Below are 27,791 nucleotides of genomic sequence, written 5' to 3' on the forward strand. Positions count from 1 at the left end.
GTTACCTTGGACAGAACACAAACTGTCCCCTGCTACTTTGCTGCTGGTACTCTCAAGGGACAGCTGTCACATGTCCTTCTCTCAGACATCACGTTGTTGACTGAAGATTTTCCCCCCCTTTCAAATAGCCTCCTCTCCAAATATATTTTTATATATTTGGAATGGCTGCACATGAAATCATCTCGTGTGCCTCCGGAGAGGAAGTGTTCTTGGGCCAAATCAGTGCGCTCAGCATCGTCCTCCTCCCCCGTCTCTGTAACGTGTATTTTTATACATCTCGTGAGAAAGCTGCTTGAGAGCTCTTAATGCATTTTCCATGATTAGTTTGAGGGCGGGAAAGTCTTTGGAAACAGTCCTGCGTTGGAGTCGACCGGGAAGGTGGAGTGGAGTTCATGGAAATGTGACGGTGGGCTAATGCGTTGTCTGTGTCATTAGCAAGCCAAATACATGGCTCCAGAACTATTATCAAGGAACCATATTGTTTCTTATCATCTTGTTGTTTCGTAAAACCCCAAATGTAGATGAACTGGGGTGAGAAAGCATCACCTTCCGGTCTGATAGACCTTACGGCAGATCAACGGTCCAAAGCAGAGTATGGGAAATGATTTGGGAACATCTTTGTTCGTTTCTAAAGTCCCTTGGCTTTACACAAGTAATATTTGAACTGTACAGCTCATCATAGTTAGGGGACCTGGAGGCGTCCTCAGCCAAGTTGTGGTGGGGGCGACGGCCGGGCGGGGCAGACGCTGTCCACCGCTCCTCAGGGACAGATGGCAGATAGGCGTTAATGCGCTGCTGAAACACTGCCTGACAGCCCTGGCATATGCCACCCGCTAATTATGGGGGTTCCCACCCCCACATGCTGTTTACTCATCACTCATTGACTTCTGTATGTTCTGTGGACATGCCATTGCATGTTTTCATCTCCGAGATCACAGGACAGAGCAATGAGATCAGAACCTTGCTCATACCCCTGTCCTCCGTTCATTCGACTCTGAGGGGACGGAGGAAGAGGGAGAGAGAGGGAGGTTGTGGTTAGGTGGTCCATATTAGGTTGTCTCCTCTGTATTGTACTCATTGTAGTTGATGGCCGCTCTCTCTTGGTCCTGCAAACTGAGTCTCAATGAGCGATGAGTAAGGAGGAGGCGAGGGAGAGTTGCAATAGCAGGGATGAGGAGCGGACATGGGCCTCTGTGGCCATTCTAGTTGGGACCTGTTCCACTGGGCAAGCAGGCTCCGCAGGAGCTGATCAATAATAGATGAAGTCTGCCAGACACACAGCATCAGCAGATGGGGGGGAAAGCACAATGCTGGGTTGTCGGGGAGACATATGTGCAGACGCCAACCCCCATTCCACATCCAGAGTGGGACCCACCGTCAAGCTGCTTCCCCATGTAGCTCCCTCACTAAGTAGGGACAGACTGCAATTCCACCACTGATCAAATATGAGCCCATGTATTCCAATGCATGATCCAAGTGGTCCTATTTCATCATCATCCCTCAATAACTTCAAGCGAAGACTGGGGCTCAGCCTGATGAACCAAACTACTCAGTAATCTCCTCCATATGGACTAACTCTCACACACACATTTAAACAAAACAAATATATGTATTTTTGTGATTGCTGATCAATTCATGTATACATTTATAATTAGTAGGTTTTGTTATCTGTTTTAACAAACCTTTTTTAATTTGTGCACTTATGTATTGTATATCGTTGTTTTGTGGTGTGGTTTTCATTTAAGCCCTTCGGCTTCAAACCACACTTATATATATATATATATATATATATATATATATATATATATATATATATATATATATATATATATATATATATACATATTATTTTCTTCTGTGCAATAAATTGAACTTAAACAAAAACTGTGTTTTAATTGATCTTGCGCAGCCTCCCTAAAGGTATGGACACTAATCAGTATTGATACAAAAATGTAACAAGGCTGCGATGTGGATAGGTGATGAGTTTATTACATAGACATGAGGAGGAAGGCAACACTGCAAGGCTATGTGGGCTTTGCTTGTGAAAGTGTCAGCCATCTCCTTATTGTCCGCTGTTTAATCTCTCGAACCAACCAGTTCGTCTCCACAGTGAATGCAAACCAAGACCATTCGTCAATTGTCAGGACTGAATCAGTTCTGGAAAAACGTGTGGACTGGGCAGGATTAGTGTCCTCCTTGACACCATATTTCGACTGACGCTACGTCTCATAGTTGATTGGGATTTCGTCTGATGATGCGGTCATGCAAATCAGTTTCGATTTGAAAAAATATCTTTGGGTTCTCGTGCATGCCGGAGGGTCGAATGTCACTGTCTCCCGCTGAACTGACTGACAGACAGACTGACAGAAAGACAGACAGCTCTCTCCTCGTAATGATCATACTTCCTGCCAAAAAGCCTCGCCTGGAAGAAAAAGTTGCAGGATGTCTGGAAAGACGTTTAGATAAAGCAGGAAAGGTCCACAGAGACAAAAGATAGACAAAATGTGGTGAACCGGTTAACATCATTTTGAATACACACACTTACAGTAGCTATGTACCTGAACCGTATAGCATGGTGGTCAATGTTGAATCCTCATCAGTTACCCACTCTGAGGTATACAATATGCTGATGATATCAAGAAAGCAAGTGTAGTCCATAACCAAGGTGTTTAGGTGTGACAGCTAAATAGTTGGCCATCTGAAGAAGAGTCCCTCACTGGCTAAATCTCAAGGGTCTAGCGCTGCCTCTCTCCCAGTAAAAACACTCCAGGCAGGATATCCAGCCAGGCCTTAGAGGAGTGAACAGAGCGGAGAGAGGAAAGCCCTCTCTTCTCCAGAGCTGCTGACCAGAGCGTTATCGCCTGCAGACATCTCCGCCGGGCCAGCAGGCTTGTTCAAACCATTCCCATCTACTGAGTGGGAGAGCAGGAATAAACACGTGTTAATATGGTGGGAAGGCTGGTTGGAGGGTGTTGGTGCTGTTTGGTTTTGTGGTGATGATGTCATTTATCACAGGGTGACAGCCGCATACAACGCACTGGGAACCAGGGGCCGTTCCAACCCACTGTCCCGCCATATCAGCTCTTTGTGAGAATGTATAACGGAGAAGTGCAGGCCAAGTCGTTCTTCACACTCCCAGATCGCTCCGGTGTACAGAGACCTGCACGCACGTACACACACCTGCACGTACACACACTATAGAACACGAATACAATGTGCAACATAAACTTGCGAAAATAAATATTTTACTTGGACACTTCATACATGCACCTGTGCACGCACGCACGCACGCACGCACGCACGCACACACACACACACACACACACACACACACACACACACACACACACACACACACACACACACACACACACACACACACACACACACACTAAAACAAGAGGGCAACATCATACATATTGTAGATGTACTGTCATAGGCCCATGTCTGGAGTGTAATCTCTTCTTTTTTTTGCAAGCAAAGGTTTTTTTTTTTTTTAAAGCATAGAAAGGTCAAACTCTTCTCCCCTGTCCCTTTTCCAACTCGGTGTGTAAAGGTGTGTGTGTGTGTGTGTGTTCTCTGGGAAATAGTAGGCCTACAGTGTGTGATTCATGCTTCTGAGAGCAGCGGGATGCGACTTGACATTTTCCTGCTGTGGTGTAGCCCAATTCTGGCTCCATGCTTCATTACATGGCGTTCCCCATACGAGGGCCGACCCAGTAAAAATAGCCTGGACTGGTTCAAGTGAGAGAAAAATAAAGTGAACATTAGCACACTTCAGGTGCCCTTTGCCATCCTCGACCTCACCTCTCATAACTGAAACTTGAATTCAGACATTCTCAACACACAAAGTGTACAGGCAAAGACACACACACAAAGGAATGACCTAAACACGTTGTTATTTGACAAATTCCCATCCAACCGTTTTGACAGTCTCTAATGTGGAAGAGACATTTCTATCAACAGCTTTATTATAATGCAGTCACCCTCCCGTTTGTAGTTGAGATCTAATCTATAAATCATTAACGTGGGGATGTTTGTCTGCTCCAAATGGATAAACAAACTACAGTAAACAGTTCCTCCATTACCTCATCTACTCACTTATTGGGATGGGGGGGGGGGGGTAACTAGAGAGGAAACATTTCTAGACTGCTTTCTCTTCAAAATCCACACACCTATTATTCACTATTCCGTCTAGTAATGAAATTTACTGGCTGTTTTTTAATGGGGCCTGAAGGTAATCATTAGTTCCAAAGACACCCTGTAGACAGGCCCTTCAGTGGGCTGCTTTTCAAAGCTTTATCTGCTTGTGTTTATTTAAAGTTAAATGGCCTCAATTTAGTGCTAAAAAATATTTTCAATGGCATGACAAAAACAACGGGTGGTTTGGTATTGTTTTACCTTTATGTCTATAGTGTGTGTGTGTGTGTGTGTGTGTGTGTGTGTGTGTGTGTGTGTGTGTGTGTGTGTGTGTGTGTGTGTGTGTGTGTGTGTGTGTGTGTGTGTGTGTGTGTGTGTGTGTGTGTGTGTGTGTGTGTGTGTGTGTGTGTGTGTGTGTGTGTGTGTGTATGTCGTTGGTCTGTGTGTGTGTGAGAAGAAAATATAAGGAACACATGACATTATAGGTGTGGGGAAACAATCTGCCCGCTGTAAATATCGCACCACAAACCAGCCAAAGACACTTGTGCTGAATTGTTGTACAGTCTCTGAATGGTGAAGTCTCATGGGACTTATTTCTCCCCAAGCAATGACTGAAGACCATCTGATCCCTTCTCTGTCTCCCAGGCCTCCTCCCAGGCCTCCGTACACCAGACCAGTAGGGAGACAGCTGAGACAGCTGTGGTGTGGCGCTGGCTGGTTGGAGGATATAACATGTGCCAATGCATCCAATTAAACCATTTCCCTTTGCCAAAGTCCATCTTTCTCATTCCACTATGAACCATTATCTCGTGGTGGAGACTGGGTAGGCATGGCACCAATGGGAGGAGAATTAGTGAGGCGAAACATGTTCTTGATCATTATTTACGCATGCTTTATCTTGTTTTGAGGACGGATTGACAAGTTATATAATTAAATTGAAATTCCAATGCTGCCTCTGCCGTAATTCCAATCTAATTTCAGAACTTGTCAATAAGGCTGGGATTTTGGTCAACAATAAAGTAGATATGACCCACTGGGCACAATCTGGTTGAATTAATGTTGTTTCAATGTACACTGAACAAAAATATAAACGCAACATGTAAAGTGTTGGTCACATGTTTCATGAGCTGAAATAAAAGATACCTGACATTTTCCATATGCACCAAAAGCTTATTTCTCTCACATTTTGTGCACAAATTTGTTTACATCCCAGTTAGTGAGCATTTCTCCTTTTCTAAGATAATACATCTGACATGTGGCATATCAACTAGCTGATTAAACAGCATGATCATTACACAGATGCACATTGTGGACCACAAAAGGCCACTCTAAAATGTGCAGTTTTGTCACACAACATAATGCCATAGATATCTCAAGTTTTAAGGGATCGTGCAATTGGCATGCTGACTGCAGGAATGTCCACCAGAGCTGTTGCCAGATAATTTTATGTTCCTTTCTCTACCATAAGCCACCTCCAATGTTGTTTTAGAGAATTTGGCATTTCGTACAATCAGCCTCACTATCGCAGACCACGTGTAACCACACCAGCTCAGGACCTCCACATCTGGCCACTTCACCTGCGGGATCGGCTGAGGCCAGCCACCCGGACAGCTGAAGAAAGTGTGGGTTTACACAACCAAAGAATTTCTGTCAGAAATCGTCTCAGGGAAGCTCATCTGCGTGCTCGTCGTCCTCACCAGCGTCTTGACCTGACTGCAGTTTGGCTTCGTAAAGTTCCGTGGGCAAATTCTCACCTTTGATGGCCACTGGCATGCTGGAGAAGTGTGCCTTTCACGGATTAATCCCGGTTTCAGCTGTACCGGGCAGATGGCAGACAGCGTGTATGGCGTCGTGTGGGCGATGCGGTTTGCTGATGTCAACGTTGTGAACAGAGTGTCCCATGGTGGCGGTGGCGTTATGGTATGGGCAGGCATAAGCTATGGACAATGAAAAAACTTGCATTTTATCTATGGCAATTTGAATGCACAGAGATACTGTGACGAGATCCTGAGGCCCAATGTACGACAGCGTGTTCCAGTTCCCACCAATATCCAGAAACTTTGCACAGTTATTGAAGAGGAGTGGGACAAAATTCCACAGGCCACGATCAACAGCCTGATCAACTCTATGTGAAGGAGATAGGTCGCGCTGCATGAAGAAAATGGTGGTCACACCAGATACCGACTGGTTTTCTGAGCCATGAACTACCTTGTTTTTAAGGTATCTGTGACCAACAGAGAAATCTGTATTCCTAGTCACGTGAAATCCATAGATAAGGGCCTAATTAATTTATTTAAATTGTCTGATTTCCTTATATGAACGGTAACTCAGTAAAATCTTTGAAGTTGTTGCATGTTGCTTTTATATTTTTCTTCAGTGTAATTTGTCAAGGTATTGTGACGTGGAAGCTATGCAGAAAATACATTGGATTTGCAAGAAGTCACACACTGTTGTTTTAGAGGTGACCATAGGTTTATGTCATCATGGTAACCAATTTTCAACATACACAAACCTTGTATAAAATATGTTGAATTTGTACCTTCTGAAACAACATCAGATCTTCAACGTTATATCCACTATCATAAAACAAATATAGGCTGGGTAGCATCTCCTACTGGAGAGTTGATATATTCACAGTTATCCATTTGGTCTCTCAACCAAGGTTTTAACCATGCCCAGCTTAGATATTTGTCATTGACTTCTACCAATATGCTATTGTCACAATGATTATTGAGAGATCTCTTAATACCCAAATAGATTCACTGTTGCTATCGAAGTCATTCCAAAGGGTAGGTTTAACAAATTAAATGTAATCATACTTTATAAGTCCTATATGATAAATGATACTATTTAGGCGACAGTTGAAGTCGGGAATGGTTACATACACTTAGGTTGGAGTCATTAAAACTAGTTTTTCAACCACTCCTCAAATTTCTTGTTAACAAACTATAGTTTTGGCAAGTCGGTTAGGACATCTACTTTCCGCATGACACAGGTAATTTCTCAAAAAATGGTTTACGGACAGATTATTTCACTTATAATTCACTGTATCACAATTCCAGTGGGTCAAAAGTTTACATACATTTACTTGACTGTGCCTTTAAACAGCTTGGAAAATTCCAGAAAAGGATGTCATGGCTTTAGAAGCTGCTGATAGGCTAATTGACATCATTTGAGTCAATTGGAGGTGTACCTGTGGATGTATTTCAAGGCCTAACTCCAAACTCAGTGCCTCTTTGCTTGACATCATGGGAAAATCAAAAGAAATCAGCCAAGATCACAGAAAAAAAATTGTAGACCTCCAAGTCTGGTTCATCCTTGGGAGCATTTTCCAAATGCCTGAAGGTACCACGTTCATCTGTACAAACAATAGTACGCAAGTATAAACACCATGGGACCACGCAGTTGTCATACCTCTCAGGAAAGAGACGCGTTGTGTCTCCTAGAGATGATTGTACTTTGATGCGAAAAGTGCAAATCAATCCCAGAACAACAGCAAAGGACCTTGTGAAGATGCTGGAGGAAACAGGTACAAAAGTATCTATATCAACAGTAAAACAAGTCCTATATCGACGTAACCTGAAAGACTGCTCAGCAAGAAAGAAGCCACTGCTCAAAAAACGCTATAAAAAAGCCAGACTACGGTTTGCAATTGCACATAGCGACAAAGATCGTACTTTTTGGAGAAATGTCTTCTGGTCTGATGAAACAAAATAGAACTGTTTGGCCATAATGACCATTGTTATGTTTTGAGGAAAAAGGGGGATGCTTGCAAGCCAGAGAACACCATGCCAACTGTGAAGCACGGGGGTGGCAGCATCATGTTGTAGGGATGCTTTGTTGCAGGAGGGACTGGTGCACTTCACAAAATAGATGTCATCATGAGGCAGGAAAATTATGTGGATATATTCAAGCAACATCTCAAGACATCAGTCAGGAAGTTAAAGCTTGGTGGCAAATGGGTCTTCCAAATGGGCAATGACCCCAAGCATACTTCCAAAGTTGTGGCAAAATGGCTTAAGAAAAACAAAGTCAAGGTATTGAAGTGGCCATCACAAAGCCCAGACCTCAATCCCATAGAAAATGTGTGGGCAGAACTGAAAAAGCGTGTGCGAGCAAGGAGGCCTACAAACCTGACTCAGTTACACCAGCTCTGTCAGGAGGAATGGGCTAAAATTCACCCAACTTTTTTGTGGGAAGCTCGTGGAAGGCTACCCGAAACGTTTGACCCAAGTTAAACAATTTAAAGGCAATGCAACCAAATGCTAATTGAGTGTATGTAAACTTCTGACCCACTTGGAATGTGACGAAAGAAATAAAAGCTGAAATAAATCATTCTCTCTGCTATTATTCATTTAAGGCTATCTTACAAACTTATGTTACACATTTTAAAGTTACCGTAAATAAATACTGTAAACACTTCCATGGCCACATGTTGAGTGTACTGTAACTATGTATGTCTTCGTATGTAATCATAGAAAGTGTTGATGTTCATGATAGCATGCAAAGGTCTGTGGAGATCTTCACAATTGCCAGAATCATGAACAGCATTGATCACTTGAACTTTTGTACTTTTAATGTAATCTCAACCACAATCCAGGCCAGTTGGGTTCGGCTATTAGATGAAGCAAACTGATAACACATTAAGCTGTTGTATAAAATGCAGATAACACATTGGGAATTCCAAAAACTTCTGGCTGTCTTTTGGAGTGTGTAAATAAAGGCTGAAATATTACCCAAATGTCCATGTTGAAATGACCTGGGTGTACCAAGTGGGGAGTGCTTGCCAATTCCCGTATCGTCAGTCGCCGCTGCTGACAACTGTGGTGCATACACCGTGTATCTCAGCTCATTTCAATGCATTTGATTATTGATTTCTACTGTATTGATTTGAAGCTGTCAGGGGGGAACAAACTTTTTGTATTTCTCCCCGTTTGTGTTTCCGTCACAGCCTCATCACCATCTCTTCACACGCGGGCCGGTGACCCTGAGGAACGACATCTGAGAGATGGTGAACATGCGAAAACAGCTTTGGTTTCACTTGTCAATACTGGAGTAGAGCGCTAACCCAAGGAGAGCCTTGTGCAAGTAGAAACCAGGCTATGTTCCAACACCGTGTATTGATGACAGGCAATCGTTCAGGGCTACAGTGGCAAGATCTGTCCAAACAATTCCTCTGCAGAGAGGTTAAGTGACATCGATCCAGGTTTCCGCTCATATTTCATCCCAGAGACCAATATTCTTAATTGACATGGATCTGCTGTTATGGATTACGCTCGAAGAAAAAGAGTGAGCGTGGAAGAAAAAAAAATGCACCTGCCCCACAAGTCAAGGTCGCAACTCCCTGTTTGATTCCCCTCTCCTTGTTAGTGTTAATCAAATCCTATGTTTTATAATGAAAATAATGCAAATTTTCCATTTTAATTCCACTGATCAAATAGCCCTCTACAGCAATTGTCTTTTCATTAAAGAAATCACTGATCATTAATTAAGCATTTTGACTACTTTACATAAAGCTTTAAGTGAGGAAGGGCAATCAGAAGCAGATCAAACGACCTGTCTCTAATTGAAGTGCAAAGCACCCCCTCTTCCCTCCTCCTCGTCCTTCCAGTAAGGCTCTCTGCCGGAAAGTCGACAGGACTCCCCCAGGGCTCCTTCACTCCTCACACCATGGGACTATAGCTGGCCGCTCTCCATCGCTCTCTCTTTGCCTCACCCTCCCAAAAGGTTCTCACTCAACGCACTAGAAGAAATAAGCTTTAGTGCGGCACTCACTCACGCAGGGAGAATCATTTCTTTGGAGGTGTGGTGTTATTGCTACCTCAGACAGACCCCCAGCAAGCAGTGAAACAGAGAACACAGAAAACGTCAACAAAACACCTCTGAATCTAGAACTTTATTACTAAAAACCAAACCAAACCAACAAAAAAAAAACGAACAAATCGACCACGATGTCCAGAAGTATGTTTTATTGTTTTTGTGTTATGTGCAAGGCTGTGATGTGATACTATTATCATTAAAACAAGGTCAACAATTTTAGATAGCTGCCTGGTTGTGATCATGGTAATAATGAAATTCCCCAAAATTCTTTAAAAATATATTTAAATTGGCAGCTTTTTTAAACCAGCAAGTGTAACTTTTTACCAGTGTCGTATCTACATGCATGCTTGCATCGGATGTGCATTGGGGTATTTCATTTTACTTTCGTTTTTTTTTTCTCACTAAAAATGTATCCACTTTATTACGACGTCAGAATAGCAAACGCTAAAGCATTTTTTTTTTTACATGTCTAAAAACGAAGGGGGGTAAACAGAACAGGGGTCACTGTAATACTGTATTTATAACAGCAATAGAACCTTTGAACTGAACACAGCAACAGAGAAACCTTTACAGGAGGAAGGGCTCTATAGGATAGAACTCAATATCTCTTTCTTTGTATCCAGACCGAGCTTTGAGTAAAACACACTTAAAATAAACACTGGAACAATGCAGTTCAGGGAGCGGACACATTTCTAAGTCAACAGACAGTAGTGACATTTTTCAACAATACCCCCCCCCATCCACCCCGGAAAAAAATAGGGGAAAAGCGTAGAAATTCAGAAACCATTTGAGTCCCTTTTACTTGATGATGAACGGGATAGAAGAAGAGAAGCACATTTCTGTCTTGAATTTGACATTTCATATCCTCCTTCAGACTTTTGAGCTTTAGGAAGATATGATCCTATATATGCGCTGCAAGACTTGTGCTATTGGGGCATTGGAGGAATCAACAACTAATAACGAGAATAATAATAGCAATAATAATTCATAACAATAATAATAACGAGAGGAAAATCGGCTTGGAGAGAAATAGGATAGAGAAGGAGGATAGGCTTCTGTATGTGCTTCACAGGGAGTAGAGAGAAATCCAAGACAGTTTTATTTTCAATGGTCCTTACTTTTTTTCTCTCAAAGAGGGTAGAACAAAAGTAGTCAAAACAAGTAAAATAGAGGGATTTTTTTTTTACAAGTAGCTGAAGTGAGATGATGGGGCAGCAATAAGTGGCACTCCAGTGTTGCCTCTCGCCCCACCACACCCTCTCTGCAGTCCTGTACATGAGTTTCAGGGGATCGTTTTGGGGATCCATTCCTCCCTCCAGTTATCCCTCTTCTCCACTCGTCCTCTCCCAGCCAAGGGCTCTGTCTCTGGGGAAGCCTGCAGCGACAGCCCTGGGCCAGGTCTAAAGAAGCTGGAGGTCTCTCTCAGTACATTATTGGAGGCTTGGTGTAGGGTCTGTTCTCTGTTACGGAAACAAAGAAACATCAGTTAAACAAGTGCTCCATCCACCCATCTTTACTCAGTGTCATACCGCCATTTTATAGCTATTCTCAAGCTATTCTACACCTTTTGCCATGAGGCGGAGAGAAAAAGTTGCTGTTTTAAAGCTAATTTCGTGCAATTCTACACATTTTGCCATAACCCAAAACATAACCAAAACAATCGCAAATGCATCCAACAAGATTGTATAATCAATCACAAGCTTGATGTAGTCAATAACTAAACTTTTGACTGCTTTAATACACTATAAATATAGATACAGTACATGAAGTGCTTTCATTTCTGAACAGTAAAACAGATATGTATGAAAATACCCTTAAATAAAAGCTGACATTCTGTAGTGTTGTCTCAAATGAAACATTTCATATCAAATCCAAAATGCTGGAGCATAAAACCAAAAGTACAACTTTTAACTTCACTGTTCAAAGGGGAGTGTAAATAAAGATGTTTCTCTAGGAAAGTTGTTTACTCTCCAGAGTGTGTATATATTTCAAATCATGTGAAACTGACTTTGTGATTTCTCAACTTTTCCACAAGCACGAGAACAAAAGTTCAAGAGCAACCAATGGATTTAGTATCTCCTTTAATCAAATGTGCATCAGGAATAATATGGGTGATTAATCATTTAGTGTTAGTTGTCAACGGGAGGGGACAGCTGAAAGAAAAACAGCTGGATAACGAAGTGACTGGAGTCGGCAGCTGCATGTTAATCTCTACATGGTAGTAAACCCCCGTCAGCTCCTCTCACTGGAGAGAGAGACAGACAGAGAGAGAGAGAGAGAGAGAATGGGCAATCACTGTGCTGTGCTAAGGAGAGTGGTTCTGCATGTTTGAAATGGGTTCTGGGAAAATAGAAAATACGACGGAACATCATCAAGAAGTGTGGGGGGGGGGGGCAATGTTCGGTGGTGTTGGAGGACGAGGCCCAGAAAGAGAGAAAAGGATGGTGATGTGCTGTCTGTACTGTCAAGACAAGAAGAGAAACCCTTCCTGGGTCTCTAATTGTATTCCAATGTCAATATGTGACATTCGTTCTATCTGTTATGTTTAACCCTTCGCAGCGCAGTGTGAATCGAATGGATGTGTGGAGGGAGAATGGGTGGTTTGTGTATGTTGCAACCTCTGGGAGCCCTCCTCAGCAGCTCAATCCATATTTAACACGGCTTTGGCCCTCTGGCCCCATTCTTTTCTGCATAGACTGCAAACTGGCTAATTACAACAGATCTGGGACTGCCATAAAGCTTCACCTTGATAGTTCCTGCTTGCTCTTTTTTCATTGGGATGCCAATTAGTGAGTTGCAAACTTTGGAAATGAATGGTACCTAAGGGTCTCATTTGCTGTATGTACAGCACGTGTTTGGAACTAAAGCAGGTTATGAGATTTCGAGTTATTTGGGGGTAGATTATTCATGTAGCTGAAGATGCTGAGCCGTTTGTTTAAGGAACAAGTGGTTGTGATAGGAGCCAGAGTGAAGCCAGGAGTGTGTTGGTGTAATAACACCTTGAGTGTTGAGGTCCTCATCTATCCTTTCTGGGTCCTTGCCTTTGATTACTTTCTCCTGCGCCCCCCTCTTACTCTCCCCCTCTTCTCTTAATCGGCTTGCAAAATGATGTCACCTCCTTTTGTATTCAGCAGTTTCTGTTACCTCCACTCATCTTGATTAATAAAACAGACGCAGGTCGGCGTAATAGGCCGTAACACACAGAGGAACCTGAGAAAGCGTAAAAAGCTTTTAGGCCCAGAAGTGGGATCTCAGCAAGGACAATCAAACCTAATGAAATCAGTTGTCAGTGCTAAGCTTGCAAAACTGTGAAGTCCAACTTGGGAGTGAAGCGAGGTGTAATTAGATTCCTCCCAGTGTAATGGATAAATGCGGTGGGCTGCGGGGGTGGAGGGGCCGGACAACACACTCCTGGCTGGAGCTCTTAAGCCCCTGTGGGAGAGAGTCAGTCGGCTCCCTGTCCCCAAACAGCCAGGAGCTCCAGGAGAGGCCCCACGTGCCCAGCCACAGCATCCCCACAGACAGACACCTCTGCTGGGCATGGCAGTAGTGGGGCGATGGACAGGCTGGTGGACTGGGACTGGACGAACACACCACATCAGCATGGGATTCCAAGCTGGCACAGTTGAAACAGAGCTTATTTTAATAGCACTGTAACTCAGATTGATTGCTACATAGTGAATGCAATCATTGATAGGTAGGAGGGGGATACGATCTAACGATGCTTTCATAATGGTACCTCAGATCTAATCAGCCAGTCGTGATGAGGCTTGAATGCAATATTACTAAGATAATTATCCGTTAAAACTTTGGCCAAAGAAAAGTCCTTCAATGCAAACAGAAGAAGGATAAGGAATAGGATAGATGTACCCGACCCGTTTTAAGCAGTAACACAGGAATTCATGGTTTTTGGGAAAAGGTCTTCAAATGTAATTGAAAACTCCTGTTGCTGCCTGTTGCTGTGGACGGTGCCCGACCGCTCCAGAGCATGACCAAAGGTAGGGAATGATTATAGTGTGACAGTGTCACCCATGCCTCTCTCTCTCTTCCTGTGCCCTGTGGAGGGCAGTGGAGCGTGAGGGAAGGTGCGCCGTCTGTCCCTCACATGGCCGTTGGCAGTTCTCCCTGCTGCCCTAAAGGTCAGGAACGCTATGGCCCCATAATCCCCTTCTCCACACTGTCATTAGTAACGGACAAATACGTGGATTTACAAGGCTGAATGTCAGATAATTATGTGTTGCGATAGGAAAACACAACAGTAAGTGGGATTAACAATGAAATCCTAAAGTGCTGCGCCCCTTGTGGCGTTATGGTTAGGACTTGAGGTTTTAGCTCTGAGAGGGGTTCCATATTTCCATAATCCTGACCAAGACCGCAGATTTAAACTCAGACAACCCTCTCACCTCACCCTACAGATGACCCCCTCATACTGATAATGAACCCTGTCCTTAGAAAAGCAACACCCCCCCCCCCCGAGCGGAGTAGCCTATTGATACGAGGGGAGGGGGGCCTTAACATTCCGCTGCGTGGCGATGCTGTCAGAAGCAAGAAAAATGGAGAGCCCTTTATTTGCAGACTGTGAAATTGGCTCTGAGAAAAACAATCTCCACCTTCTCATCTCCACTGAAACACTTTGCAGCACACTCACCGGATGTTCTGTAAACATATGTATTTATTCACCTATCGCAGCCCACATTTCAATAAGACGTAGGGCAGAGTGTCTTTAATTCGCCTTCAGACATGTTGATAATAGGTTCCATTTATCAAACAGAGCTTCAGCTGCATTTTAGGGGGATCGGATGGGAGGGCGGAGGTGGAGAGGCAGGGGGTTCCACAAACAAAACTCGGAGAGAATGGAAGCGTGAAACGCATATGCAACAACATCAGTTTGTAATCTTATTCCGAGGGGTGGGAGTCTTCAAAGAGGCCCAGGCGGAGAGCGGAGTGCTGATGGAGTGAGAGAGTCTCTCTGGTTTGTGTTTGCTGTTGTGTCACAAGGTACTATGAAGAGGCACTAAGGCCCATGTGTGGAGCATGTGGAGGCCACAACGTCCCCCCAACCTCATCAATCCCCTAACGTTGACCTCCACATGTGAGGGTACTTTCCGACATTAACAAGTTCATCTGAACTTTGTGGCGCACATATTGTGGTTTTATGACGATATTAGGAAATGGAGAGATATACCAAGCCCCTGTACCTTCACCATGCTACCTCGCCCCCTCGCTCTGGTGATATCCATGTATGAATATCTTCCATCCAGGGTTCTAACGTGATGCTCCCAGAGGAGTGCACCGCCAACTACACCGGGGTCACCTTTTACTTGTAAAAATGTCCATTCTTCAATGCCTTACCTTACCTATGTTTGTCTTGTGTAACTGCCAGCTTTTCTATGAGAGCTGGAAATCTCTCGTTTTTTACATTTTTTATATGATATGTGACGTGACGCCTGTCAAATTGCGCCCCGCAATCCACCGTTTTAAAATGGAGTATGAAGTAGGAGATGTCAAACGTGCACTACCACTCGGTCACTTTATAAATATGCATTCTTTAATGCTTACCTGTGCTTGTCCTGATTGCGTCCCCTGCCAAAACCCCCCAAAAATGGTCCGTGAAATGACGGGCTGCTCCTTCTCCATTCACAAACAACGTCGCGTGAAAATGCTACTTTTATTTATTTTTTAACGAAGGATATCAGCACCCAAATGAAAGCTCTCAGTTACACAGGACAAATATAGGTACAAGGTCAGCATTAAAGAATGGACACTTTTTGACAAGTGTCGACTGTAGTGTCCATAGTGACTTGATGTAGTTGGCGGTACACACTTCTGGGAGCATCACAACTTAACTCCGTAGATGACGTTATACACTGAGTGTACAAAACATTAGGAACACCTTCCTGGCATTGAGTTGCACCCCCCTTTCCCCTCAGAACAGCCTCAATTTGCCGGGGCATGGACTCTACAAGTTGCCGAAAGTGTTCCACGGGGATGCTGGCCCATGTTGACTCCAATGCTTCCCTCGGTTGTGTCAAATTGGCTGGATGTCCTTTGGGTGGTGGACCATCCTTAATACACACAGGAAACTGTTCAGTGTGAAAGACCCAGCAGCGTTGCATGTCTTGACACACTCAAACCGGTGCGCCGGGCACCTACTACCATAACCTGTTCAAAGGCACTTAAATCTTTTGTCTTGCCCGTTCACTATCTGAACGGCACACATACGCAATCCATGTCTCAAGGCTTAAAAATCTTTATTTATTTAACCCGCCTCCTCCCCTTCATCTACACTGACCGAAGTGGATTTAACAAATGACATCAACAAGGGCTTTCACCTGGATTCACCTGGTCAGTCTATGTCATGGAAAGATCAGGTGCTCCTAATGTCTAGTACACTCAGGTGTACCAAACACAGGAGCTAAGTCATAGCTAACTGACCCCCCCCCGCCCCTAGATCCCAGAGACTGAGAGGGAGCTTGAACCAAGGGTGTGCTAATGCTTACCCTGTACAGCCGAGTTCTCCTGCTGGCTGCCGTTATGCTCCGGCTCAACCTCTGGTATCACTGCCTCTGAAATGGAACACAACCGTCAGTTAGGACTGCTACATCTTACCTATCTAGCCTACATCTTACCTATCTAGACAGTCTCCGGTGTAAGTACATATACCAGGTGGAGGAGAAATTCTATCCAAGAGACAAATGATGTTTTAAGTGTGTGTGGGGGGGGGGGCTTATCTGAGATCGTACGGAAACGGGGATAAGATTGAGATAGGTTTTCTGCAAATAGCATGAGAAGTAGCCTGATTGTTCACACAATAATGTATTAGCCCCAACAACGTCAGATGAAAGAAAACCCAATGCATTTCTTCTAATAAATGCATGTTTAATCAGCCTTGGAAATAATTGCTCTGCCCTCTGAAATGTTTGCAGATGTGTGCCGTGCTCTTGATTCCGCCCCCCTTCTCTGCTCCTGGTACGATATTCAGAAATAAACAACTGAAAATGAGGAGCTATCAAAACAATTTGCCGTTTTAAGCGTTTGCATTTACAGCGTTTATGATAAGTATCTGTATCCATTTCCTCCCAGGGCAACAATGCTAATACGCTGGAAGTGATAAGCGCTAGGACCGCTGCGCTGTAGACATGAATGAAAATATCTGCGTTGCTTTACAGAAGAAGAAGAGAAGAATGAGGAAGACAAGAACTGGAAGGGCAGGGGGAAAGAACTTAAGAGTGAGAGTAAGAGTGAAAAAATATAATAAAACTAGATGAAAGGAGAGTTAAAGAGGCGAGGAGCAGGAGATGCGAGTGTTGAGGCCTACCGTTGAGACTCATGCAGAGGTTCTCTGGGGAGGTGGCCGTTTTGAGGGCCTGCTCCACCTGCTCCCGACGCTTGGACTCAAACTCCAGAGCCTCCTGCAGTTTCCTCTTAGCCTTCTTCTCCTTCTTCAGGCGCTTCTGGATGGTGGCTGCACAGGGACAGAGGGACGGAGAGGGGGAAAGATAGCCAGTGAGTTGACAGGCTCACCTCGACTGAGTCAAACTGAGAAAAAAAAACATTGCATCGGTGAATCCTTAGTGCTGCCTCACCAGTACTACAACAGCTAGCCTAGCTTAGCCTAGCCCAGAGCTAACCGCTAGGCTGTCTCCAGTTGGCAGCTCTTGTGGGTGCCGATTCTTCCCAAATTAACAGCCAAATAAAAAGCGTGTTCCCAGTAAAGAGGAACGAACGGCACCATGCAGAAGCACCAGCTCTGCCCTGTCTAACTCAGAGCTGCTAACACCTCTAATTACACACAGCTGATTGGACAAATCATCACTTTACTGCCTCTCTATTAAAATACACATTTGAATAACAGGCAATGAAATAACAGCCATGGTTAATAGATAATCAGTGTCTGTACATATTGTTGGAGTTGTTACCGAGACGACTAATTGCCTTAATTTCTTGGCCGGGGTTGAAGATGCACAACTCAAATCTAAATCAGACACGGGTGTGTGTGCCAAGTCCAGTATAGACTGCAAGCCCATATTCCTTTGACTGGATTTTGATTTACTGTATGTATATATTCATGTATTCATTCCCACTGTCAGATCTCTTTCTCTCACTCAATTCAATGGGGCTTTATTGGCATGGGAAACGTGTTTTACATTGCCAAAGCACGTGAGAAGGAACAAAAACAATAGGTAAAAGTGCGAAGACACGAAACAACATTTACGACAAAACCCGCCAGACAATGAACAGTAGACAAAGGTTTAAAAATGCCATGTTTTAGCTGATAATGTTATATTATCAGCTGTGTACAGTGTTTTAGCAATGTGCAAATAGCTGTGGTAAGAAGAGTAGTGGAGGATGAGTAAACAGATGAATATGTGGTTTGTGTGTCCACTGGTTGCCCTTTTCTCATGGCAACGGGCAACACGTCTTTCTGCTGTGACGGTATTTCGCCTGACAGATACGGGAGTTTATCAATGTTTGATTTGTGTTCAAACTCTTCGTGGGTCTGTGTGATCTGGGGGAAATGTGTGTCTCTAATGTGGCCATACATTGGGCAGGAGGTCAGGAAGTGCTGCTCAGTTTCCACCTCATTTTGTGGGCAGTGTGCACATAGCCTGTCTTCCCTCGAGAGCCAGGTCTGCCCACGGCGGCACCGAGTCTGTACATAGTTAAGGATTTTCTTGATTTTTGGTTCAGTCACAGTGGTCAGGTATTCTTCCACTGTGTACTCTCGGGTTTAGGGTCAGAGAGCATTCCAATTTGCTATGTTTTTTGGTAGACTCTTTCCAGTGTGTCAAATACTGTAGTTCTCTTTTTGCTTTCTCAAAATCTGGTTGGGTCTAATGTTGTTGCTGTCCTGGGGCTCTGTTTGTGTTTGTGAACAAAGCCCCCAGAACCAGCTTGCTGAAGCTGCTCTTCACTAGGTTAATTTCTCTGTAGGTGAGGGCTTTGTGGTGGAATGTGTGGGCATCGCTTCCTTTGAGGTGGTTGCAGAATTGAACATCTCTTTTCTGGATGTTGATGACTTGTACAGTGGTCCTTGTGGTCCTTCTGTGGCTCAGTTGGTAGAGCATGGCGCTTGTAACGCCAGGGTAGTGGGTTCGATTCCCGGGACCACCCATACGTAGAATGTATGCACACATGACTGTAAGTCGCTTTGGATAAAAGCGTCAGCTAAATGGCATATATTATTATTATTATTATATAACTAGCAGGTCAAGTCCTCATTCTGCTCTGCAGGCATTGATTGGGGTTTTGCGTTGTACACAAAGTCTATATTTTCTGAATTTTGCAATTGAGTGTTTGTCCCATTCTGTGAATTCTTGGTTGGTGAGTGCACCCCAGACCTCACAACCATAAGGGGCAATGGGTTCTATAACTGATTGAAGTTTAGCCAGATATTAATTGGTATGTTGAGTTTTATGATCCTTTTCATTGCGTAGAAGGCCCTTCTGGCCTCGGTTCTGCCCCTCCTTGGTTTGGTGACATAAGCACCAGATCATCTGCAAACGGTAAACATTTGATTCTCCCGAGTCCAGTAGGGTCAGGCCGGGTGCTGAAGACTGTTCTAGTGTCCTCGCCAATTCATTGATATGTATTCATTAATATACGGTATATGCATCTCTCTCTCTCTCTCTCTTGCTTACCTCGGCTGTGCAGTTCGGAGGTGAGCTGTCTCTCCAGACTCTCTCTCATCTCTCTCTCCCTGTAGAGCTCCATCTTGAGCTCCTTCCTCTCCTGCTGGACTTGTTTCTCCTGGACACGAGCATTGTCCACCGCTACCTTCAGCAGGCCCTGCGCCGCCCGAGGGACAGAGAAAGGAGCGCAGCACTTTAACCTTCAACTCCCCACTAACCACCAGCACACCATAACACACACACAAACACACACACACACACAGAACACCACACAACAGCACCCACTCCCACCAGTGCCACTATTCCATGACATAAAGAGTGTGTCTCTACCTGGATGTTGGTGAGCAGAGTCTCCACAGAGTTGAGTCCGTCGGCGAAGAGGAAGGGGGCAGGGAAGCCTGGAGGCAGGGTCTGTCCTCCCAGGGGCATCTTTTCAAAGCCTGGCTTCATCATGGGCAGGGCCAGCTGCGCCTCATCTGCTTAACATGACACACAATGGACCTGGGCTTTACAACCAGCTTTATCACACGTCACGGAGCTGTTCAAATAAAACTGATGCACAAACACACATTCCCTCCCCTTCACAGGACCATATGAACAGTTTAATAAAGCTAAACGCATTGCTGATGGGAGCCAGTGGAAGCAGCAGAGAGGGAAGTGGCAGAGAGGGAAGCAGCGTGCGATGGTGTGTGAGGAGGACGCCTGTATGACCTGCACAGCCTCTCTCTGAAGAGTGGTTCATCTATAAGGAGCAGAGCGCAAACCCCAGATCAGAGCAGAGTATCACCACGGAGACAGCTACCGAACAGCAAAGAGCATCATATTTTACCTTCCCACAGCCCCTCTCTATCCTCCCACCCTCTCCTTCCATCCATCCCTCCCTCCCCCACCCACAGAGGGAACGACAGGCCCGCGGTCCAGGGGAGAATAGATAGAAGCCTGAGAGTGGCTCGAGCCATGATTCACCCGGATAATCTGGCTCGGCGAGATGACACCAGCCATCCCGGCTTCCCGGGGCAAGACAAATAGGACAGCCAGGGTGGGAATTGTGATGACAGTGTATCACGGGTCACATCGATTTCCCGCTGCGCTCCCAGGCTGGCCAGATAACCCTGCACTCCATTCTGCCCATTGTTCATATTCCACCTGTCCCACAAGCAATAAATTTCCCCCTGTACTGGAAAGGGCATTAAAGTAAAGAGAGGGAGAGAGAACGAGAGAGGTGGAGAGAGAGAGAGGTGGAAAAAAAGAGAATACCCCCCCGCCCCCAACGGTTTGACAGTCTGTGATTAAGTTTTTCGTACCAACTGAAAGTGGTTCGCAGATCAAGGTCACACAGATATAGTGTGAAGCGGAGAGGATTGTGTGTGTGTGTGTGTGTTAAGAGAGACAGAGATAGAGAGTGATAGGGAAAGAAAGGGGGAAAAGAGAGAAGAAAAACAGTGAGAGAGGTGCGAGGTGAATCCTTAGATAAACTGAGAATCAGTGGAAAGATTTTCAGAGTTCAAAAATGGCATCTGCCAAACAGAGCATCAGTTCCCATCTTTGGCTTTTGTAATGGACCTGGTCAAAGACTTTGTCTCCCCCATGCCTCCTCACCCCTCCTCACCCCTTCTCTTCCCTCCTCACCCCCACACCTGGCCCTCTATAGGACTGCTTAGCAGCTCATCTTCACCCCTGTCACAGAGCCTCTCTGGTCCCTTGCATTAAGAGAAAACTCCACCCCAAAACGACTGTATCTTTTGGTATTGCATTCAGTAGTCCATTGTTGATATAGACCCAATTAATGTTTTGCATGTCAGCAATCAGGTTTTCAGGATTTGTAACTTTCAAAATACAGAAATCTGACCAGATGTTTTTATTTTCAAAGTTACATATCTCGAAAACTTGATTGCTGACATGCAAAACATTAATTGGGTTACTCCTAAAAGCAGCTCTGTACTCTACTGTGTGCCCCAGCACCTCCCTCCCTCCCTCCCTCCAGTAGGCTCTCTACACCTAATTACTACTCTCTTTTAAACGACAGATTTATCTTGCTGCTGCTGCTGATAGCACACAATTCAATTCATTTTATTCCGTGGGCAAAGAGGGGGAGAGGGCTGGCCCGTGACATTTACAAAGTGCCCTGGTTCTGTCTCAGGTCACTGTAATGCGCACAAGTAATGATGCAGGGTGTGTATGCCGCCTACAGTGTTCTCTGTGCGTACGGTGTGTGTGTGTGTGTGTGTGTGTGTGTGTGTGTGTGTGTGTGCGTGTGTGTGTGTGTGTGTGTGTGTGTGTGTGTGTGTGTGTGTGTGTGTGTGTGTGTGTGTGTGTGTGTGTGTGTGTGTGTGTGTGTGTGTGTGTGTGTGTGTGTGTGTGTGTGCGCGCACGTCCCCCACCTGGAGAACATGAACAGCGCTCAGCCCGACTGTGCTGTAACATTAGGGAGGTGCGGAACAGCTATTGTACAACACTTGACTGGGAATCAGGTTTCTTTTGAAGGACCATGATGAACCAATGACGTGGCTTCAGAACCCTCCACTTACACCCCCCCACAACATACAAACAGAGCAAACAAATAAATAAATGAACAAACAAAAAGAAGGGGGAAGCGCTGTTTCCTTTTAACTCACCGCATGAATCAATCAATTATTTAACAATCAAGGCCTTTTATTTGCTACCCCTAAAAATAAAGACAATGTAATGTTTCTGAAAAGAAGGAGGAGGGGGGAAAAAAACAGAGGTTTCAGAGGGTTTCAACAAAAGGCGAGCTATTTGAAAAGTGGGCTGAGTCCATCAACTCTCGTCGCAAAGCTCTCAGCAGAGAGAGGAAAGCAACTCAAACGGGGAGAGAATGCTCCAGTGTTCTGCTCCAGAAGGCTGAGTTCCTTACCTGCACGCTCTAAGAGCTGTCACAGTGGCGCTGTAAGGACTTTGTCATTTATAGAATGGCTCTGTCCCAGATGTGAATAGAACATTCCCGACTGTGTGTCCACCACCGAGAACCTTCCTCATCCAGTCTTACCAGAAGTAGCTCTTATATCCATAACACCATATGGGCGAACAGATGCCCAGGCAAGGATAGGCGTAGAGGAGAAAAGCCTATAAAGCATCCACAGCAATATCCCATCGACACACTCTCCGTACTCCGGCCCAATTTACCCCCAGCAGCATATTTTCTCCGACTCCCCCGGTGCTGTTTGCCTCCATGTGATGTACTTGTTTATTCACTTCACTACATGTGTAGCCGAGCTGTCTGCTGAATATTCAATAGCAGCCAATTAGATGGTGATTTAGGCCAGCCCTGGTGGGTACCATGCGATTGTCAGGCCTGCAACAACAACAAAAACGGCAGGCAGGCAGAGAGAGAGAGAGAGAGAGAGAGAGAGAGAGAGAGAGAGAGAGAGAGAGAGAGAGAGAGAGAGAGAGAGAGGGGGGGCTCAATGTGGCATTTACATAGGATCAAGGAAGGTAAATAATTATAATGACGACCAAGTTGGATATCAAAAGACAGACAGAAAAGGAATAATTAGGGTTGGGGAGTTTCATGTCAGGTACATATTTACACATTTTGGTACACGTGTTAATTATATCAAATGCATAATCTTGACTCTAGCAGGACATGGGATACAGCAGGATACACATAGCGTTAGAACAGGTGACCCACTTCCCTGGTCTGCTCTATCTTCTTTTGCTGCTCTGTGGGCTGCACCGGGCCCTTTCAAGAGTCGTACACTCTACATCCTTACACTATCTGGCTTGCAGGCTCACTAATCTCCATACAAACCAGACCCGGGGACAAATACGCCAATGTATGCCCTGTGTCTAAATGACATACGCATGATAAACAAAAAAATGTCAGGTGTAATTCAAAAGTAAACCTGTCTCTTTGTCCACTCGTCCTCTCTGCCCGGCACCTTATCTCAATGGCGCCCCCTTGTGTTCCATCCTCTTTTCCCCCAAAAAACTTGTAATCACCTGGCAACAGCACCCTTCAGTCTGCTCTCCAGCACAGAGGCTCCACTGTGTTTAAGTGGACTGATAAATGCATGGCGCTGTTCAGTCATTCGACTCCCCCAGCGGCACTTACGTGTATCACAAACCCAGGATCAGTCTCCAGCAGCTGGTAGAGCAGAGAGAGGCAGAGTACTCAATACCCCCACCCCCCTGCAACGCACCAAGCAGTCGTGATGAAGCACAACTCACAGGAGGGGCAGGAAGGGAGATGGATCTCTTCCCTGCCAACTATCTATTTATTCCCAACAAGATGGCAGGTTTTGACAACAGGCACCCAGGGAGCCATAAAGCTCTGGGAACCAAATGTCTTGATGATATTTATAGTGCTCTCAGAGAAATACTCCAATCAAACAGGACTCAGAGTATTGGCAGGAGGAAGAGACTCCAGGGGTGGCTTTTTTCTGCTCGGATCGACACACACACACACACACACACACACACACACACACACACACACACACACACACACACACACACACACACACACACACACACACACACACACACACACACACACACACACACACCTGCTTCTGCTGGAGCTTTTACTGTTCTGGAATTGGAACTATATGTTCAGAGATTCACACTTTAGACTACAGTATGTCAACAATGTCTGTTTTTGCCAATTACCAATTAGGAAGAGATGTGAGCTGTTGTAATGAGACATTTGACAAATCTGGTGTTAACAAAATAGTCTGCCAAAATGAAGCTGGAAGTGAATTGGCATGTCTATATGTTTTTTTCCTGTATTTCATCTAACACGTTTAAAGTGGCAATCAGCAGTTGAAACAATGAAAAAAGCATCTCAAATCCACTGACAGAGTTACAGAATTATATTAATCTACTCCACCACTTCCAAATAATCCTGAAGGCCGCATTCCCCCTGACTTTCAAACAAGACAAACCCCCTGAACGACAGGCTGGATTGAGAACAGTCTGGAAGTGCATTAAAACCAGGCTCACAGCGGAAGAACAAAAAAAAAACACACACACACAAAAAAAAACAAGGTGAACTTAATGAGCTTAACCAAGTCAAGAAGGAATGGCCAATGTTCATTATTTTCCGAAGATGAAAGCATGACAATAAAAGTGAAACTGAAGAACAGGGCTGGGGAAGTGTGCGTGGGGGTCCTTTTATTATATTTTAACTGCCATACGTGGAAGTCGACGTATACTAAATTGCTAAAAAGCACTAAAGATAAAGAATTGAAGGAATGTAAATTAGCGCTGAGTGCCGTCTGCGAGCTGCAGTCGGGCCCATAAAGCTGGCACTGCATTGATCTCTGCCCCGAAGGTAGCTAGCTAGCGTTCTGGTCTGTAAGGACTGCTGTGAACGCACAGAGCACAACATCACAGAGCACAACATCACAGAGCACCTACGTGTCCATTACATTATGGGAGAAAAAAAAGATTGATTTGAGGAAAAGTTTGTTCTAATTCACAGAACTCACGTGGGGATTCCCACTTCACAACTTGTGTCTGATGGAGAGAGGGGGAAAAAAAAGGGGAGACGGCAATTTAGGTGGACAAATATAAACAGGAAGTGTGCAGGTAAATACATAACTAAACACGTTCAAAGGGATGAGAGGCTCTGTGTGTTTTCTTGCCTAATGCACCAACCTCCAGCTAATGAATATGCATAGATCAAATGAACCTTAATGAGGTATCTCTTCCCCCAATTAGCCTTTGAGTAGTGATATGAGGAATATTAAGTGAGAGAAATACTGGGTCAACACTTCTCTGGACCAGGAGAGATGAAGAGCTGAGAGAGAGAGAGAGAGAGAGAGAGAGAGAGAGAGAGAGAGAGAGAGAGAGAGAGAGAGAGAGAGAGAGAGAGAGAGAGAGAGAGAGAGAGAGAGAGAGAGAGAAAGAACGAGAGAGAGAGAGAGAGAGAGAGAGAAAGAACGAGAGGCAGAGAGAGAGAGGCAGAGTCAGAGTCAGAGTCCATACTTCTGTTCAGGAGTTCACAAACCATCACTAACCGTTTATTGGTTGGAAATGGGGGATTGATATATCCAGCACAAAAATCCTTTGAATTTCATTTTCAGACTTTTTAAAATTACATTTTTTATAAAGGTGTTTGGGCTCTAACCAAACCCTCTGCAGTTTGTGTGTATGTGTCGAAGCAGCAGTGGACTAGGCCTAGGTAGTGGGAGGCAGCACCATGTGTCCCCTGGCCCGGGATGCACCATGTGTGTGGGAGTGGGAATAATGGCATCCTGCCATGACACTAACACTGCCAACTCCACCTTCCTGCCCGGATGCCTCACTCGGACACCGAGAGAGAACACATCCCAGGTAACAGTAACAGGTTCAGTCTGAGTGGGTACCCACCCACCAATCTACCCCCAGAACCAGAGCAGAACCACAGCACCTGTCTGTCCCCTCCCCCTACCACCCCCCTCTGACAGGAACGAGTGGGATAATTTATTACCCAGCCACTCAGCCAAGAGTGCTGGTGAGTCGGGTGACTTTCAATCGCTAACAACCTTGCCCTAAATTAACCAGCGACTATAATGGCTCACTCTGCTATCCACAAACACAACAACGTCTCCGGTCTGGAGGCACAGCACAGTACTTATTTATGTATCCATCTTGAGACAGAGAAGCAGAGAAGTTGTGTGTGTGTGTGTGTGTGTGTGTGTGTGTGTGTGTGTGTGTGTGTGTGTGTGTGTGTGTGTGTGTGTGTGTGTGTGTGTGTGTGTGTGTGTGTGTGTGTGTGTGTGTGTGTGTGTGTGTGTGTGTGTACAGCAACCAACTGGCTACTGAAGACTGAAGAGGCCCACAGCTTAAAGCTGGAGTTTAATTAAACCATCACAAACTCACTTAGAACCGCAATCAGCCTAATGATCCAAAAGGGTCTTCAAAGCCGCCTGCGCGGATGGTCCCTTCTGCACATTACAGGGAAGTGTTCCCCCCCATAAACAAATAGGCCCCCAACAAGATAAGAGGACGGAGCTCTTTAAAAAAAAAAAAAAAATCGACGAAGGCTTATGACGTGTTTTTTATTTATCCTTTGCGTTCGCAAAGAATAACCACATCTGTCGCCAAGAAGTTAAGAAGCTATCAGTTGTGAAACGCAGCCAAGCTGACGCAGTTAAAGTACAGACTCCTGGCTTGGAACAAAAAAGGGTGGGGGGGGGGGGGTGGGGGGAATAATTTTTCCTCCCCCAGCGAAGGGGCTCTTTGCATTTGTTTTGACTGATTTACCGGTTCGCTTATCTCAAAGAGCGAAACAATGCTGCACATTTCTATCAGAAATCATTACAGGCCGTTTCAAATCATTTCCGCACAGCTAATTTCATAATGGCGGAGGGAAACATTGATTGTAACCAGATGCCTCATATCTGCCTTGTGGAAAACTGGCTGGTCCTGACTGGTCCTGAGTCCACTTTGCTTTCTACTGAGGCCTTCACTCTACGGCCCATTCAGCCTGGACTAACACAAAACATACGTCATCCAGCTATGCCTTGGTGCAGCTTCGCTAAGAGGGACAGGAAGTGGACGGATGGCGTGCCAGGCCTCAGTTTCCACTCCTCCCAGGTGGGACACGGCTATGTATCCTCGAGCAGGGTGTTTAATCTGATGCACAGGTGGGTATAAACACAGAACCTGCCTGATCTCAGATCCCATCTGGACCCTGATGCTTCCTGTACATTCACACACAGGGACGTACATCCTGAGCCGTTTCCTTGGACGTGCCAGATGAAAACAGATCCGAGAGTGGAGCGCTGGATTGATAAGTGAGCGTTTACCTTTCCTCATGCCAGACATTCCTCTTGGCTGAGTCTCCACTTCCATAAGTGATACTTGTCATTCAGAAGGAATACAGTGTGATTTTCCTCCGGCTGAACGTAACGTCTATAATAAAGTAGACATGTAAAGGTAAAAGATAGTCGTACACTGAAAGGATATAGGAGAATGACAACATGAGATGAAAAGAACAAAGACAAAATAAGGACCTCGTAACGTATACAAAAGGTCATAAGTAGGACGATACCAGTACAGCAATACTCGTTGCTATCGTGGCAAGGAAACAAAATGGCGAGCGGATGAACTCATTTTGGTAAACAGCCCTAATGTTGGAAACAAACATCATTATGGTTGTCGTCCAGAGTCAAACGTATTTCTTTTCCAGGCTATAGCACACAATATTTCACAAGTAGCAGGTTTTTAAAGGACCTGGTACTGGTATCGTCC

At 44.9% G+C, this 27,791-nt stretch overlaps 1 protein-coding gene across 2 annotated transcripts in view; it reads right to left on the reverse strand.

The window, feature by feature from the left end:
* Positions 1-10,094: 10,094 nt before the first annotated feature.
* LOC118390537 (dachshund homolog 2) overlaps positions 10,095-27,791 on the reverse strand; it is a 138,459-nt gene continuing 120,762 nt past the window's right edge. Inside the window, exons 8-12 of one of the 2 annotated variants that reach the window (XM_052457432.1) lie at positions 19,923-20,068; positions 19,602-19,749; positions 17,279-17,425; positions 16,461-16,526; positions 10,095-11,420 (exon numbers count right to left, since the gene is read on the reverse strand). In XM_052457432.1, the coding sequence (XP_052313392.1) occupies positions 11,383-11,420; positions 16,461-16,526; positions 17,279-17,425; positions 19,602-19,749; positions 19,923-20,068 (545 nt within the window). In that variant the 3' untranslated portion in view covers positions 10,095-11,382. Of the gene's footprint in view, positions 11,421-16,460; positions 16,527-17,278; positions 17,426-19,601; positions 19,750-19,922; positions 20,072-27,791 lie in introns of both variants that reach the window. The other variant, XM_052457431.1, reaches the window with a different exon arrangement.

The sequence above is a fragment of the Oncorhynchus keta genome, chromosome 11 (genome assembly GCF_023373465.1).
Source record: "Oncorhynchus keta strain PuntledgeMale-10-30-2019 chromosome 11, Oket_V2, whole genome shotgun sequence".
Classification (NCBI taxonomy): Eukaryota; Metazoa; Chordata; class Actinopteri; order Salmoniformes; family Salmonidae; genus Oncorhynchus; species Oncorhynchus keta.